Here is a 16864-nt window from a genome sequence, read left to right on the forward strand (position 1 = left end):
CCAACGCTGAACAACTCAAGCCCTACGGATGTTATATCAGCAGCAAGTTGTACCTTTGTGACTTATCCTCGAACTAGAATTTAATACACAGATCTACCAGAGATTAAAATAAAGGCTTTACCTCACCATTTTCAAGGAGCTGTTTTCTGGAATAAAACAAAAATACACTCTATTTATTGAATGTCCTTCACAGTATGATTACATAAAAATAAGTTTATTTGTTCTAACAGTTTAAAAAATTGATTCTCTAAAACCATTTAGGTACATAAATAGAAAATACAAAAGGTTAGATAAAACCAGTAAAATAACAGCAATTTTGAAAGTTTAATTTAAAATCATCCTATTTACTTATTCTTTGGTTAAGGTACAATAGGCTTTCTGGAAAGATAAATGAACAGAAATTATTTCTATTAAATATCCAGCCTAGGTATATAAAATACATTAGATAACCACTGTTGGACTTTTGAGCTGTTTTCATTTTTCACAATTATAATTAGCATGAACATCCTTGTACATAAAACTTTGTGAGCATATCTGAGTACTTCCTTGGGATAAATTTCTAGAATTGAAATTATTGGCTTAAAGCATATAAATATTTTTAGTCTCCAATAACGCTGTCCCAATTTCCTAAATCTTTATGGCACATCTACTATGCTCTAGGCACTGTGCAGTGAATAGAGCACTGAATAGCACAGACATGGTTCTTAACTTCATGGAGCTTACTTGAGATTCGTATGAGAGGTATAAGACTTCCTATTTTACTGATTCATTGAAGAGGCTGGGTATTTTAGTTTTTAAAAAGGCTTTACAGGATGCAGAAACCTTCCAATATGGATTTTTGAGTTGGAGAAAGAAGTAAGACAGTGTTCGAAGGAAGGTCGGGGCACACACAGATCTGGAGATTTTAAAAAGAGTGGTGGAAAAGGCCTCTCAGGACATCAGGGCAATCACTAAAGTGCTCTGCCTTCACACTAGCTCCTTTCCTGTTTATGTAGTCAAGGGTTCGGGCAGGTGTGTTCTGGCTCCTTCTGAAATCTGCCAGTCACCACAGAACCCTGTAGTGAGCATGCCTTGGAGGTAAGTAACTATTACAATCGCCAAGGATGCTGACAAAAACTACTGATACAGATAAATCTAGTAGCTACTTTGCGATGTGAATAAACAACTGAGTTACAAGTCACAAAGAGCATGAAAGAGAAACGCCAAGATGAATGAGCAAATAAACTGTCCTCTCGGGAAGCAGAGTTAATGCAAGAAATAAAAGAGAGCATTAAATGGAAATTCAAATTATTATCTTCAGAGAAGGTTGAGAGAATATTGCATCCATACAATCAGAATTTAAGCTTCTAATTCATACAAGCTACAATAAAAAAGGAGTTTTCGGAAATTCTGAGAAAAAAATATTTGCCTATTTTAAAATGTCAAAGAAGGTTTAATACCAGAATGGTAAAATTCAGAAATTACCTACTAAAACTGGTAATGTAAAGACTAAGTCACAGAATTCTCTGAGAAAATAGAGAAAAAAGAAAGAGATAATATGAGATAAACAATAATAGAAGTTTAAGAGGATAAAGAGAAATAATAATAGAACAACAATTCCCTAAGCTGAAAAAAAAAAAGATTTAAGTGTTCAGATTAGAATGTTCCAAGAATTAATAAACATATAAAACACACACATACCCACACAGCATCTCAAGATGCTACAAATTTCCAGAAAGAAAACTTTATATAGGATTTCTCATCTGTAATGCTTGATATTAGAAAACAATGATGCAATGTCTACAAAATACTGAATAAAACCCAGAAATCTCTACTAACTCATCCATCAATAAAATAGGAAGGCAAAATAAAGGCATTTTTTCAGGCAGGAAAACACTTAGAAAGTATGCCTCCTCTACACTCTTTCTGAAAAACATTATTTGCGTGTACATATTCTACGAGTCTAAGAAGAAATCGTGATATATGAAACAGCTCAAAACAAACTAGTAAAATTTAAAGTCAAGTTAAAAAACTGCTTGTATCTTTCATCTAAATTTCAGGTAGACTTCTTAAAACAGACAAGATACGACAAAAATCTACAACTAAAATTTCAGATTGTTTCAACAAAACAGAAGATGGGGTGTGCAGGAAGGGAGAAGTAAAGTGTTCCACTGGCACAGTGCCTGAGTTTGAATCCCAACTCCATTACTTACTAGTTAGGGAAAATGACTTACCTTTTTTTGCTTCTGTTTCCTCATTTGTGAAGAAGGAGGAATTTAATAATGGAAATCCTGTCTCACAGGGTGGTTGTGAGGAGTTAACACAGGTAGAAAACTTAAAAATACTGGCAGGTACATAATAAGTGATCAATAAATATTAGCTATTATTATTACTATGGATTATACCTCAACATAAGGAAAACAAAGATTCTCACTACTGGACCAATAAGCAACATCATGATAAATAGAGAAAAGACTGAAGTTGTCAATGATTTCATTTACTTGGATCCACAATCAACGCCCATGGAAGCAGCAGTCAAGCAATCAAAGGATGCATTGCATTGGGCAAATCTGCTGCAAAAGGCCTCTTTAAAGTGTTAAAATGCAAAGACGTCACTTTAAAGACTAAGGTGCACCTGACCCAAGCCACGGTTTTTCAATTGCCTCCTATGCATGTGAAAGCTGGGCAATAAATAAGAATGACCAAAGAAGAATTGCTGCCTTTGAATTGTGGTGTTGGAGAAGAATATTGAATATACCATGAACTGCCAAAAGAAAGGACAAATCTATCTTGGAAGAAGTACTGCCAGAATTCACCTTTGAAGCAAGGATGGCTAGACTATGTCTCACATACTTTGGAAATGTTATGAGGAGGGATCAGTCCCTGGAGAAGGACATACTTGGTAAAGTAGAGGGTCAGTGAAAAAGAAGAAGACCCTCAACAAGGTGGATTGACACAGCGGCTGCAACAATGGGCTCAAACATAGCAATGACTGTGAGGGCAGCGCAGGACCAGGCAGTGCTCCATTCTGTTATACAGGGGGTTGCTATAAGTCGGAACCGACTCAGTGGCACCTAACAACAACATTATTACGGCTGGGGGTAACACATTTTAGAGACTCATTAATTCTTGACATCAGTATAAACTTGCTTGCTAATAATGTAAGGAAAACACTAGTAAAACAGAAATGGGATACAGATAACAAACATTTTAGCGAATGCCAACAGAAGAACTTTTTAAAGCATGATGAACAGAAAACATGTAATAAAATGGAAGGAATAAGTCTGAACAGGGCAATTACCATAATGAATATGATAATGGGTTAGAGTTTCCTAATTTAAAAATGAAGATTTTTAAATTGAGGGTAAAAATAAAATCCAGCAAGGAGAAATACAGCTAGACCAAAATATCACAAAAAGGTTGAAAAATAAAGCACAAATAAAGGTACACCAGGCAAATACTATAAAAAAGAAAGTTGATGTAGCAATATTAATTTTCCACAAAGGGAGATGTAGCAATATTAATTTTCTAAAATAATTCAAAGCAAAAGGCATTAAAGAAGGCAAAGAAGATATTTTATAATAATCAAAGGTACAATCCTATAACAATCATGTAATGAATAATAGCACTATCTATACAAAGCAGAACCTGTTAACAAGACAGTTTTGAAAGAAAAAACACGTTTTTAATGTGACACTTGAAGATAGTATTCTGAGAAAGTAACAGAGAGAAAAACTGATAGACTAGAAAATTGAGAATAGCACTATTATTACTTGACATAACATATAACTTTGAGCTCCCTCCAAAATATGAAACATACGTTGTTTTCAAATGCTATTACAGCATTTACAAAAACTGAACATTAATCTCAATAAACAGCAAATAATTGAATCATACAGGCAAAGTACAAAACAAAAAAGCTAGACAGTTGGAAATTTTAAAACATTCTTCTAAATAATTTTTGGATTAAATAAACAAAACTGAAATCACAGACTACATAGGAAAGATGATTAATGGTAACTCTATACACACCCATGGGACACAGTCTAGTAATATTCACAGGAAAAATGATACCTGTGCATTTTTTAGAAAACCATGAAGATTGGTAATAATGAGCTTAGACTCGCAACATAGAAAAACAGCAAAAATATACTAAAAGAAAACATAAAAGGACATGATACAAATATAAGCAGAAATCTAATAAAATGAAGAACAACCCCCACAGCTATGATAAATAAAATCAAAAGCTGTTCTCAGAAAAATCCAAAAGGGAAAAAACTGACAAATCTGAACAAGGAAAAAAGAGAATACACAAATATTGTGCTAACATAAAGAAATATAACTACAGGTATAAGTAAAACTGTTTTAAAAGAACTCCTTGTATAAGTTATGACAACTAAAGGAACTTGCTCATTTTCTATAAAAATATAATTTACCAAAAGTGACTCAATGACGCCTGTATATATAAATTGCTATACAAGATGTTGAAATAATAGTCAAGAGCTAACCCCCTACTCTCAAAAAAATGCCAGCATAATTTTATGGATGTGTTCTCTCAAACCTTTAAGAAACAGGTAATTCCCGTGTTAATTAAACCATCCTCAGAGAAAGTAGTACTATGAGATGAATATAAATTTGATTCTAAAACGAGGAAGGGAGAACCCACAAAAACTTTATAGGTCAATCACACATATAAATACATAAACAAACACCCTAAGTAAAATATCAGCAAATCAATTTCAGTATAGTATAATGTACCATGACCAAGTAGATTTCATTCTAGGCGTGCAGGAATGAATCAACATTAAGAAAAAAATTAGCTTAGTTATTAATAAAGGAGAAAAATCATATTATGATCCCCAAAATACTTGAAAGCAAATTTATAAAATTCAACACCCATTTTTTACAATTTTATTGAGATATAATTCACATACCATGTATCTTCAATGCATTTTTTAATTTAAAGACCCAGTACCCAGTGCCATCGATAAAGGCCATTTATTACATACTAACAGCAAGTAGGCAAATGAACCACTAAAGGCATTCGCCTTAGATTCAGAAGCAAAACAAGAACAAAGGACAAAGCCTCACTACCATTTTTCAGTAATGCTTTGGAAGTTTTAGCCAATACAGTAAGATAAGAAAAAAGAAAGAGATATAAATATTGAAAATTACCATTATTTGAAGATTATATGATTACCTGTCTAGAAAATCCAGAGAATCAATCAAAACACTATGAAAACTAAAAAAGAACACTTGGAAATATGGCTCGAAACAACATTTATGTAAAAAATCAACAAATTCCTATAAACTACCAATGACAAATTAGCAAATACAAAGTTTAATTTTTATCATTTGCAATAGCACAAATAAAAACAAAAACCATAAAAACTCTTATAAAATCCAGAAGAAAAAACTTAGTAAGACTTATAGGAAAAAGAAAAAAAAAAAAAGGATAAAGTTTTACTAAAGTATAAGTATAACAATAATAACCAGCATTCTAAGTACTTTATATATATTAACTCTATTAATACATACAATAACTCTGTATTATTACCACTATTTACTGATGATGAAACTGGGGCACAAAGTGGCAAAATTCCTTGCCCACATCTAGTAAATAGAGATATACTATATTCCTAGGTTAGGGACTCAATTTTAAAAAGATTAAATTATCCTTGAATTACTCTAAAGCGTTTTCAATAAAGAGACTACGGTGGGGAGCTGAGGACAGGGAAGATTCTAAACACATGTATTCCAAAGTTTACCTGGAAAAGTAAATGTAAGCAAATGTGAAGAAGGATACTAATAAACTGGGTTGGGAGGAGAGGTAGAAATTAAAAAAAGTGTGGTTCAGATTCAGAAACAAACAGATCCACAAAAGAAAGACTCTGAAACAGACCCATGTACATGCGAGAATTAATAATTAGGTGATAAAAACTAACATCTCAAATGGTTGCTAAAATTATTATACAATTTTGTATTGGAACAATACGTCATTTGGAGGGAGAAAAGGTAGATCCCTCTATTTTTACCACATCACAAAATTAATGCAAGAGGGATTAATGATCTATTTAAAATAGAAAATAATGAATAAAAATATTTTAATAATTGTGATATGGGGAAGCGTTTCTAGAAAAAATGAACACACACACACAAAACTGGACAAAGTTGATAGATGTGACCGCACAAAGATTTAAAACTGTATAAAGATTTTAAACTTCTCTAAAGCAAAGACCATAAATAAACTACAAACTGACATCCTAGAAGGAGCTACATCATACACGTAATAGATGAAAGGTTAATATCTAAAATATTAAAAAAATCCTACAATTCAATTTCAAAAGGTCTAGAAGAAATATAAAACAGGCTACAGACATACGAAAAGATGCAAAACTCCACTAGTAAGCGAAGAATTATAAGATGGGTTACTATTTTTTGTATCTGATAGAAAACAGTTAAAAGTTTGGTAACACTGGTGCTCATGGGGCTGCAGGGAAATGGGTACTCTCATCACTACAATTTCTCAGTATTTATCGAATCACAAAATATTCATTCCTCATGATCCAGCAGTCCTTTTTGAAGTGTTCTATGCTATAGCATGGAACCCTGGGTAGCAATACTAGAACAAATGTACAAGGATGTTCATTACAGCATTGGTTGTTGTGACAAAATGGTAAATATAAATGTCCGTTGATACAGGTCAGTCATGATAACTAGTTGCAGAATAATAAGAGTACTGTGTTCCAATTATTTTTTTAAAAAATATTGTGTCTGCCTACATCTTTTCAGGAAGGATATATACAACACAGTTTAAATTAGTATCTCTGAGGAGTAGATATAAGTGAGGGAAGCTTACCCTCCTTTTTAGATACATGTCTGTTTTGCCTGAATGTTACTGAATTACTACAAGCTTGCATTCTTTTTATGATTTAAAGAACCCCTCTGCCCATACACACACACAAGGCTGTCACTTCAGGTTTGCAATCATTTAGAAAGGCTTCCTTATTTTGAGCCAAGAATCTTCTACCCTTTGGCGCTCGAGTCTGTTCTTTTCCATTACGACCATCTCAAATATTTGAAGACAGCTACCATGTACCCCCAGACCTTCTACTATCCAATTAACTATCCCAAGTCCTTCAAGCATTCTTACATGAATGGTTTTTAGAACTCTGAACACACATGTTTTCGAATGTCAGGACATATCTGCCTGAGATCCATCTGACCAGAACAAAGTAGAATGGGTCTATTATTCCCCAGGTTTTGGAAAAGATTCCAACAAATGCACCTTTAGATGTTGGCTCTTCTAGCAATCATAGACTATGGCTCATTAAAAATACAAGCATAGGACGTGGGGTTCATGGAAACTCTCTGTACTATCTTCACAATTTTTCTATAAATTTAAGATTGTTCTAAAAAATAAAGTTCATTAAATAAGAAAATCAAATGACATACCTACAAATATTAAATATAATTTGAGATAAGAGTTCCCTCAGAAGGAAGTTTTCTTCACAATTTACTTCTCGTGCCCTGTAGCAATGTGTGATTTATGAGTCATGTTATATTTTGCTGGCATCTGTTTATGCCTTAATTCTAGCGACTTTATTAAAACCACAAAATATGTGATAAAACAAATTTTTTAAAAATAAATGTAGAACAAAACATTTAATAAATATTAGAAAAATAATTATAATTTCTCTAAAAGTAAATAAATAAATGAACAAAAATACAAGCATGGCCAAAATGAAACTTTACCTTACTTCTGCATGCTGACTTTAAATTTTAGTGATATATTAAAACTAAGCTGAATAAATTTAAACTCTGAGCAAATACAAAATATAAATATCTCCAAAACAAGTTCAAATATAGTACATAAAATAAATACATTTAAAAAACTGTTTTTTAACAACCAACATTAAGTTTGCTTCATATCTCCTTTTTTTCATAATGCTGAAGCTTAATCTACATCCATTTGAAAAATTAATACTTTAATAAGTTATTGAATTATTTAATATACAAAAAAACCCCAAACCTGTTGCCATCGAGTCGATTCCGACTCATTGTGACCCTAAGGGACAGAGTAGAACCACCCCATATGGTTTCCAAGAAGCGGCTGGTGGATTCGAACTGCTGACATTTTGGTTAGCAGCTGAGCTCTTAACCACTGCACCAATTTAACATAGTATGTTTTAAAAACAACTATGATATAATTACCTGAGATAGGTGTTTGCAGATAAGACACACAGAATATCACGAGCAATCTGTGAATAGAATCAAATAAGTGTAACTTTTCTAAGGAATTATGCAACATTAAAAATGCTCTGATTCATTAACATAAAACACACCAAACTAGAAAGAAGTGTTTAATATTAAAGTTGAGTCCTGACTTGCTGGCACTAAGAACACTTTAGTCCCAGCTCTGCCACAGACAAATAACTTCTTTAAGTTCCAACTTCCTCTTCGAAACGATAACAGTGTTTGAGTACTAGATCGATGGTCCGTTTCACCTCTAAAATTCTAAGCTTTTTTATGCGGATAATTCCTCAGTAGTATTTTAAGTTTACATTTTTACTGGGTGGGGATGATGTGGGGAGAGTTGGTTTCTACTAAGAAGGCAGCTTCCTCCACATACTTTGAGGGACCATTTTATATTAGCCTCCCACACAAAGTAGGAATATCTATCTACCTATTACCCATCCGTCCATCCATCCATCCATCTACACATGTGCATACATTTCTATTCACACTTCACTCAAAACTCTTGATTGTTATAAAATTACTTTTAGGCATATCTGCTTCTCTGATCTCTCTCTCAACCTGAAGTGACCATTACAGAAGGCTAAACAGCACTTATCAAAATGTACTAGATAATGGTAGTGGTGGAGAGAGGGAGAAGTGGAATGGGAATGTGGAGGCTAAATATGGCCAAAGAGCCTTTAGCGACAATCAGACGCCACTTAAACCACATGTTATGGATTGAAATGTGTCCCTCAAAAACATGTGTTATAAATCCTAATCTCTACGCCTGTAGTGGAAACCCTGGTGGTGTAGTGGTTAAGAGCTATGGCTGCTAACCAAAAGGTTGGCAGTCTGAATCCACCAGGTGCTCCTTGGAAACCCTATGGGGCAGTTCTACTCTGTTCTATAGGGTTGGTCGGAAACAACTTGATGGCATGGGTTTTGCTTTGTTTTTTTATGCCATGGTTGGAGCCCTGACAGTGCACTAATTAGGAGCCACAGCTACTAATCAGAGGGTTCAAATCCACCAGCTGTTCCTCAGAAACCCTATGGGGTAGTTCTACTCTGGCTTTTAGGATTGCTATGAGTCGGAATCAACTTGACGGCAATGGTTTTTTTTTTTTTTTAATGCCTGTGGTTATAGTTCTATTTGGGAATTGGAATGGGTCGTCTTCGTTACGTTAATGAGGAATGATTAATGTAGGGTGTATCCTGAGTCAATCTCTTTTGACATAAAATGCAAGCTAGCAGGCACAGATGGGGGAAGATGCCAAGCCACATGAAGAACACCCAGGAACAGAAGCTCAAAAGAGACAATGACCTTCCTCCAGAGCCAGCACCCTGAATTCAGACTTCTAGCCTCCTAAACTGTGAGAAAATAAACTTCTATTTGTTAAAGCCACCCACTCATGGTATTTCTGTTAAAGCAGCACTAAAGCAGCACTAGATAACTAAGACACCGTAAAACAAAACCAAAAAAAAATAAAATAAAGGTAACTTAAAATTTTGTACTTCACATGATATGTAGTTTATAAACTCATAAATATTGAAAATATTCATAGCTGAATTTAGACTCTAATTAAAATTATATCTAGACTTAGAAATTTTAACTTCTCTCATTGATTAAAAAGTATGCTAGATGAAAGTATATTTGAAATTTCATAGATACTGCTATATAAATTCGAAGTTAATGTCTCAAAGTATTATGCGTCAAGTAATATCAATAAGATTCCAATACCACATGCAATGCAAGCAAATGCCAACTCAAAGGTATAATTAATAAAATATACTCATTTATAGAAATTTAAGGCTCGATACTGTCACAGGGAAATCATACTATATGCCTTCTTTCCTTCCTTCCTGGAAGTGATTTTTCACAAGTGAAAGTTTAAATGAAAATTAAAAGAATTCTTGAGGTGAGAAACAAGCCACAATAGGACAGTAAAGAACAAGGGGTTTACAGGGAAGCAGAAATGAGCTGAGCTTTTGTGGCTGCAGGAAATGGGTATGTGTGTGTGCATGTGTGTGTGTGTGTGTGTTCAGGTGCATGGTGGCCATGTGCATGGTTTGGGCTGTGGTGTGTTTTGGGGCTAGTGATGTTTGTATGGAGCCCTGGTGGTACAGTGGTTAAGAGCTCAGCTACTAACACAAAAAGGTCAGCAGTTTGAATTCACCAGCCGCTCCTTGGAAACCCAGTGGGGCAGTTCTACTCTGTCCTATAGGGTCGCTATGAGTCAGAATCAACTCCACAGCGGTGGGTTTGGTTTTTTGATTTTTAATGTAAATATCATCTTTATTTTAAAAAATAGCAATAGTAGATGTAGCTATCATTTTTTCCTCATTGGATATCTCTCCACTGAACAGTTACTTCGTTCCTTTTAGTAGAGTCCTATTCATAAAGTTTTCACTGGCTAATGCTTTTCAGAAGTAGACTGCCAGGTCCTTCTTCCTAGTCTGTCTTAGTCTGGAAGCTCAGCTGAAACCTGTCCTCGATGGGTGACCCTGCTGGTATCTGAATACTGGTGGCATAGCTTCCAGCATCACAGCAAAACACAAGCCCTCACAGTACGACAAACTGACAGACATGTTATACAGATGACACAACCTTGCTTTCTGAAAGTGAAGAGGACTTGAAGCACTTACTAATGAAGGTCAAAGACCACAGCCTTCAGTATGGATTGTACCTCAACATAAAGAAAACAAAAATCCCTCACAACTGCACCAATGAGCAACATCATCATAAACGGAGAAAAGATTGAAGTTGTCAAGGATTTCATTTTACTTGGATCCACAATCAATACCCATGGAAGCAGCAGTCAAGAAATCAAAATACGCATTGCATTGGGTAAATCTGCTGCAAAGGACCTCTTGAAAGTGTTGAAGAGCAAAGATGTCAGTCACCTTGAAGAGTAAGGTACGCCTGACCCAAGCCATGATATTTTCAATCACATCATATGCATGTGAAAGCTGGACAATGAATTAAGGAAGACCGGAGAAGAATTGTCGCCTTTGAATTGTGGTGTTGGCGAAGAATATTGAATATACCATGGACTGCCAAAAGAATGAACAAATCTGTCTTAGAAGAAGTGCGACCAGAATGCTCCTTAGAAGCAAGGATGGTGAGACTGCATCTTACATACATTGGACATGCTGTCAGGAGGGATCAGTCCCTGGAAAAGGACGTCATGCTTGGCAAAGGACAAGGTCAGAAGAAAAGAGGAAGACCCTCAACGAGGTGGATTGACACAGTGGCTGCAACAACATAACAACGATTGTAAGGATGGCGCAGGACGGGGCAGTGTTTCGTTCTGTTGTGCTTAGGGTCACTATGAGTCGGAACCGACTCGGCGGCACCTAACAACAACAGTGGAGCCCTATAAGAATGTGTCTGTTGGCCATAATGGAACAGAAACAGGCCAGTGGGGAAAATTTGCCACCTGAGCTAGGTAGGCCCAAGGGGATAGAGAGCAGCAAACTTTCTGGGGTTTTATCCATTTCTTCTCATTACCTCTATCCTGACTCTTCTAAGTGGGCGTGAGGGAACTAGATCACAGGTGAAACAAAAGAGATATAGAGAGAGGTGGCTTCTCTTTTTCACTCACAAATTATTTACATTCTATTGTGAAAGCAAAGGAAATAGGGGAACTCCAACTACATAGGGAAGATGGTGTAAGAAATGCAATCTCTTTCAGCAGGGTCACAACTGGTATGGTAGTAGAGAAATGATGTTCTCATTGTTATCTGCTTCAAATGTATACACACTGACTTGAGACAAGACAATTTGTAAACAATATAAACAAAGATGGTTCTAAGTATCTGGGGTGGAGGGGGGAACCTGAGCACCCACTGTCTTTAACTAGGCTTTCAGATAAGCCACTTCCAGACCAAGAAAATCTGCCTGAAATATTTTAAACATGATTTTTTTCTATTGTGACATTTTTTTTTTGTTGTGGAAATAGTGCATATGTAGAGAAAGATTTTGAAATCACAGCTATGTAAATCTCTCCTCTGCATGTCTGCCCAAATGGATCAAGTCTTTTCAAAGATACCAAAGTTGTCATGTACTTTTCTTTCATTGCACCTATAATAATTGTAATTTTTTAGTCATTTGTGTGATTATTTGCTTATGTTCCTAGACAAGAGTGGCCATATCTTATTCGTCCCAGTGTACCTAAAATGTTACTGCAGTGCTTTCATAGTAGGTGATTAATATCTTCAGAAAAAATAAGAACTTTCTCTAATGTAGCTTTTTAAACAACCCTTAAAACAGTAGGTAAAGAAAGGACCGAATTAAAAAAAACATAATTTTTAGGGAAGAGAAGAGTTCATCGTAAAAATGAGATAGAATTTTGAGCTATTAATATTAGTCTATTATAGTCCTAACCTTGAAGCCAAAAACAAAGTGAAAAAAAAATTTTAAATACCTTTTTAAAGATTAAGCAAGTAATCACCATAACAACTGGAAGCAATAATGTCTTTGTGTATCTCAATGGTGTCTGTAACATAGCAAATTATCAAAAATAAGTTACTTCATTTTACTTTATATGAATAAAAATCTATGTAAAACTGAGTGCCACAATGCAATTTCCTAAAGATAAAAATATCTTGGTCATTAAAACCAAAAAACCAAACCTGATGTGGTTGAGTAGATGCCTACTCATAACAACCCTATAGGGCAGAGTAGAACTGCCCCATAGAGTTTCCAACGAGTACTTGGTGGATTTGAACTGCCAGCATTTTGGTTAGCAGCCGTAGCACTTAACCACTATGCCACCAGGTTAACCCAACAAAAACCGTTAGCAGCATATAAATTTACCAGCCTCTAGGTTCTAATACAAGAATCATAAAATTATAAGCAAAAGGTATACAAAATACAAAAATTTTAATGATATAAACAATATTATAAAACCTAGAATTAGATATGTCTATTAATTTGTTCCATTCTATTGGTTTATCTTTTGTTTAGTGACATAATATTGTTTTAAATGCGTGTTTACTCACTCCTGGGCCCTACATTATCATTTCCTGTGTTACGACATTCTATGTTTTCCTTAGTGTGACTGAAGCTAAAAAGGAAGAAAACTAGTCTAAGTAATTACTCTAAACATCAGTAACTACTGAAATGACATCAGCTAAATAACTCTCATGAACTATTATTGTGATAGGGAGTGATTTACCACATAACTAAATTTTGTTTCTTGAGGGCAATAAGATGCCCTGGTGGCACACACTGCTAACCGAAAAGTCTATGGTTTGAATCTACCAGCCACTCTGCAGGAGAAAGGTGTGGCAGTCTGCTTTGATAAAGATTTACAGTCTTGGAAACCCTGTGGGGGCAGTTCTACTCACTTCTACAGGGTTGTTGCGAGTCGGAATCAACTCGACAGCAATGGGTTTGGTTTAGTTGGGTTTGAGGGCAGGAACCAAGTCATATTCCTCTTTTTAACCCTACAAAAAACTACCTCACAGATAAATGCTGGCTAATAATAGTTTTTGCATGAATGTATAACTAGTTAGATGGATAAGAGAATAAAGTGTGATAAAATTTCATTATTAAAAAAAAAAATTATTATTCATTATTAAAATTCATTATTAGTCACGTTTAATTCAGAGTTCTTAAACCAGGGCTGAACCAGTGACCTTTTCATTTTCTATGAAAAAGAAAAAATTAAGCAGCAGGTAGAGGAAAGAGCATGGATTGGAGTTAGTAGACCCATGTTCTAAAACTGGCTCCACGGTATACTTTAGGCAAGTCATTTAAACTCTGTTTTCTTCATCTGCAAATGAAAGACGTATACTACATTGTCTCTAAGAAGGGAAAGGAAATATTTTAAAGCCTAGCAACATGAGCTGTTTTTTTAAGGATATTGCTGTTATTAAGTGCCATCAGGTCACTTCCAACTCATAGCGGCCCTATGTACAACAGAACAAAACACTGTGTGGTCTTGCGCCACCCTCATAAACTATGTTTGAGCCCATCGTTGCAGCCACTGTGTCAATCCATCCCACTGAGGGTCTTCCTCTTTTTCCGCTGAGTCTCTACCAAGCATGATGTCCTTCTCCAGGGATTGGTCCTTCCTAATAACATGTCCAAAGTACAGGAGACAAATCTCGTCATCTTCGCTTCTAAAGAGTACTCTGGCTGTACTTCCTCCAAGACAGATTTGTTTGTGCTTCTTGCAGTCCGTGATATATTCAATATTCTTCACCAACACCATAATTTAAATGCATCAGTTCTTCTTCCGTCTTCTTTATTCATTGTCCAGCTTTCACATGCATATGACATAATTGAAAACGCCATGGCCTGGAGTCATCACAATGACATCTTTGCTTGAAAGGGGTCTTTTGCAGCAGATGCGCCCAATGCAATATGCTGTTTGATTTCTTGACTGCTGCTTCCACGGTTGTTGATTGTGGATCCAAGTAAAATGAAATCCTTGACTAAGTCAATATTTTCTCCATTTATCATTATGTTGCTTATTGGTTCAGTTGTAAGGATTTTTGTTATCTTTATGTTGTGGTATAACCTATGCCAAAGGCTGCAGTTTTTTTTTTGTTTGTTTGGTTTTTGTTTTTATTGAACCTTAGATGAAGGTTTACAGAACAAACTAGTTTCTCATCAAACAGTCAGTACACACGTTGTTGTTCGATATTGGTTAACAACCCCACGACATGTCAGTACTCTCCTTTCTCAACCCTGGGTACCCTATTACCAGCTTTCCTGTTCCCTCCTACTTTCCAGTCCCCACCCCAGGGCTGGTGCACCCCTTTAGTCTTGTTTTGTTCCATGGGTCTGTCCAATCTTTGGCTGAAGGGTGAACCCCAGGAGTGGCCTCATTACTGAGCTAAAAGGGTGTCCGGGGCCATATTCTCAGGGTTTCTCCAGTCCCTGTCAGACCAGCAAGTCTGGTCTTTCTTTTTGAATTAGAATTTTGTTCTACATTTTTCTCCAGCTCTGTTTGGGACCCTCTATTATGATGCCTGTCAGAGCAGTCAGTGGTGGTAGCCGGGCACCCTCTAGTTGTACTGGACTCAGTCTGGTGGATGCCATGGTAGATGTGGTCCATTAGTCCTTTGGACTAATCTTCCCCTGGTGTCTTTAGTTTTCTTCATTCTTCCTTGCTCCCGAAGGGGTGAGACCAGTCGAGTGTCCTAGATGGCCACTCACAAGCTTTTAAGACCCTAGATGCTACTTGCCAAAGTAGAATGTAGAACATTTTCTTTGTAAACTCTGTTATGCCAATTGAGCTATATGTTCCCCGACACCATGGTCCCCACAGCCCTCACCCCAACAATTTGGTCCCTCAGGGAGTTTGGATGTGTCTAAGGAGCTATCCCCCCACGCATCTGTCAGTTTGTCGTACTGTGGGGATTTGTGTGTTGCTGTGATGCTGGAAGCTATACTACCGGTACTCAGATACCAGCAGGGTCACCCATGGAGGACAGGTTTCAGCTGAGCTTCCAGACTAAGACAGACTAGGAAGAAGGACCCTGCAGTCTACTTCTGAAAAGCATTAGCCAGTGAAAACCTTATGAATAGCAGCAGAACATTGTCTGATATAGTGCTGGAAGATGAGCCCCCCAGGTTGGAAGGCACTCAAAAGATGATTGGGGAAGAGCTACCTCCTCAAAGTAGAGTGGACCTTAATGACATGGATGGACTAAAGCTTTCGGGACCTTCATTTGCTGATATGGCACGACTCAAAATGAGAAGAAACAGCTGCAAACATCCATTAATAATTGGAACCTGGAATGTACAAAGTGTGAATCTAGGAAAATTGGAAATCGTCAAAAATGAAATGGAATGCATAAACATCGATATCCTAGGTATTAGTGAGCTGAAATGGACTGGTATTTGCCATTTTGAATCAGACAATCATATAGTCTACTATGCTGGGAATGACAACTCGAAGAGAAATGCTGTTGCATTCATCGTCGAAAAGAACATTTCAAGATCTATCCTGAAGTACAATGCTGTCAGTGATAGGGTAAGATCCATACGCCTACAAGGAAGACCAGTTAACATGATTATTATTCAAATTTTCGCACCAACCACTAGGGCCAAAGATGAAGAAATAAAAGATTTTCATCAGCTGCTACAGTTTGAAATTGATCGAACATGCAATCAAGATGCACTGATAATTACTGGTGATTGGAATGCAAAAGTTGGAAACAAAGGAGAAGGATCAGTAGTTGGAAAATATGGCCTTGGTGATAGAAACAATGCTGGAGATCGAATGATAGAATTTTGCAAGACCAACGACTTCTTCATTGCAAATACCTTCTTTCACCAACATAAACGACGAATATACACATGGACCTCGCCAGATGGAACACACAGAAATCAAGTTGACTACATCTGTGGAAAGAGACGATGGAAAAGCTCAATATCATCAGTCAGAACAAGGCCAGGGGCTAACTGTGGAACAGACCATCAATTGCTCATATGCAAGTTCAAGCTGAAACTGAAGAAAATCAGAGCAAGTCCTCAAGAGCCAAAATATGACCTTGAGTATATCCCACCTGAATTTAGAGACCATCTGAAGAATAGATTTGATGCATGGAACACTAGTGATCGCAGATCGGACGGGTTGTGGAATGACATCAAGTACCTCATCCATGGAGAAGGCAAGAGGTCACTGAAGAG

At 36.2% G+C, this 16864-nt stretch overlaps 1 protein-coding gene across 1 annotated transcript in view; it reads right to left on the minus strand.

Annotated features, from left to right (window-relative positions):
• The window catches only part of DPY19L2 (dpy-19 like 2), a 118698-nt gene that overhangs the window by 20998 nt on the left and 80836 nt on the right, over positions 1 to 16864 (minus strand). The window contains exons 15-17 of the mRNA XM_049893767.1: positions 12642 to 12713; positions 8194 to 8240; positions 122 to 146 (exon numbers count right to left, since the gene is read on the minus strand). Coding sequence (XP_049749724.1) covers positions 122 to 146; positions 8194 to 8240; positions 12642 to 12713 — 144 coding nt within the window. The remainder of the gene's footprint in view (positions 1 to 121; positions 147 to 8193; positions 8241 to 12641; positions 12714 to 16864) is intronic.

The sequence above is a fragment of the Elephas maximus genome, chromosome 8 (assembly GCF_024166365.1).
Source record: "Elephas maximus indicus isolate mEleMax1 chromosome 8, mEleMax1 primary haplotype, whole genome shotgun sequence".
Lineage (NCBI taxonomy): Eukaryota > Metazoa > Chordata > Mammalia > Proboscidea > Elephantidae > Elephas > Elephas maximus.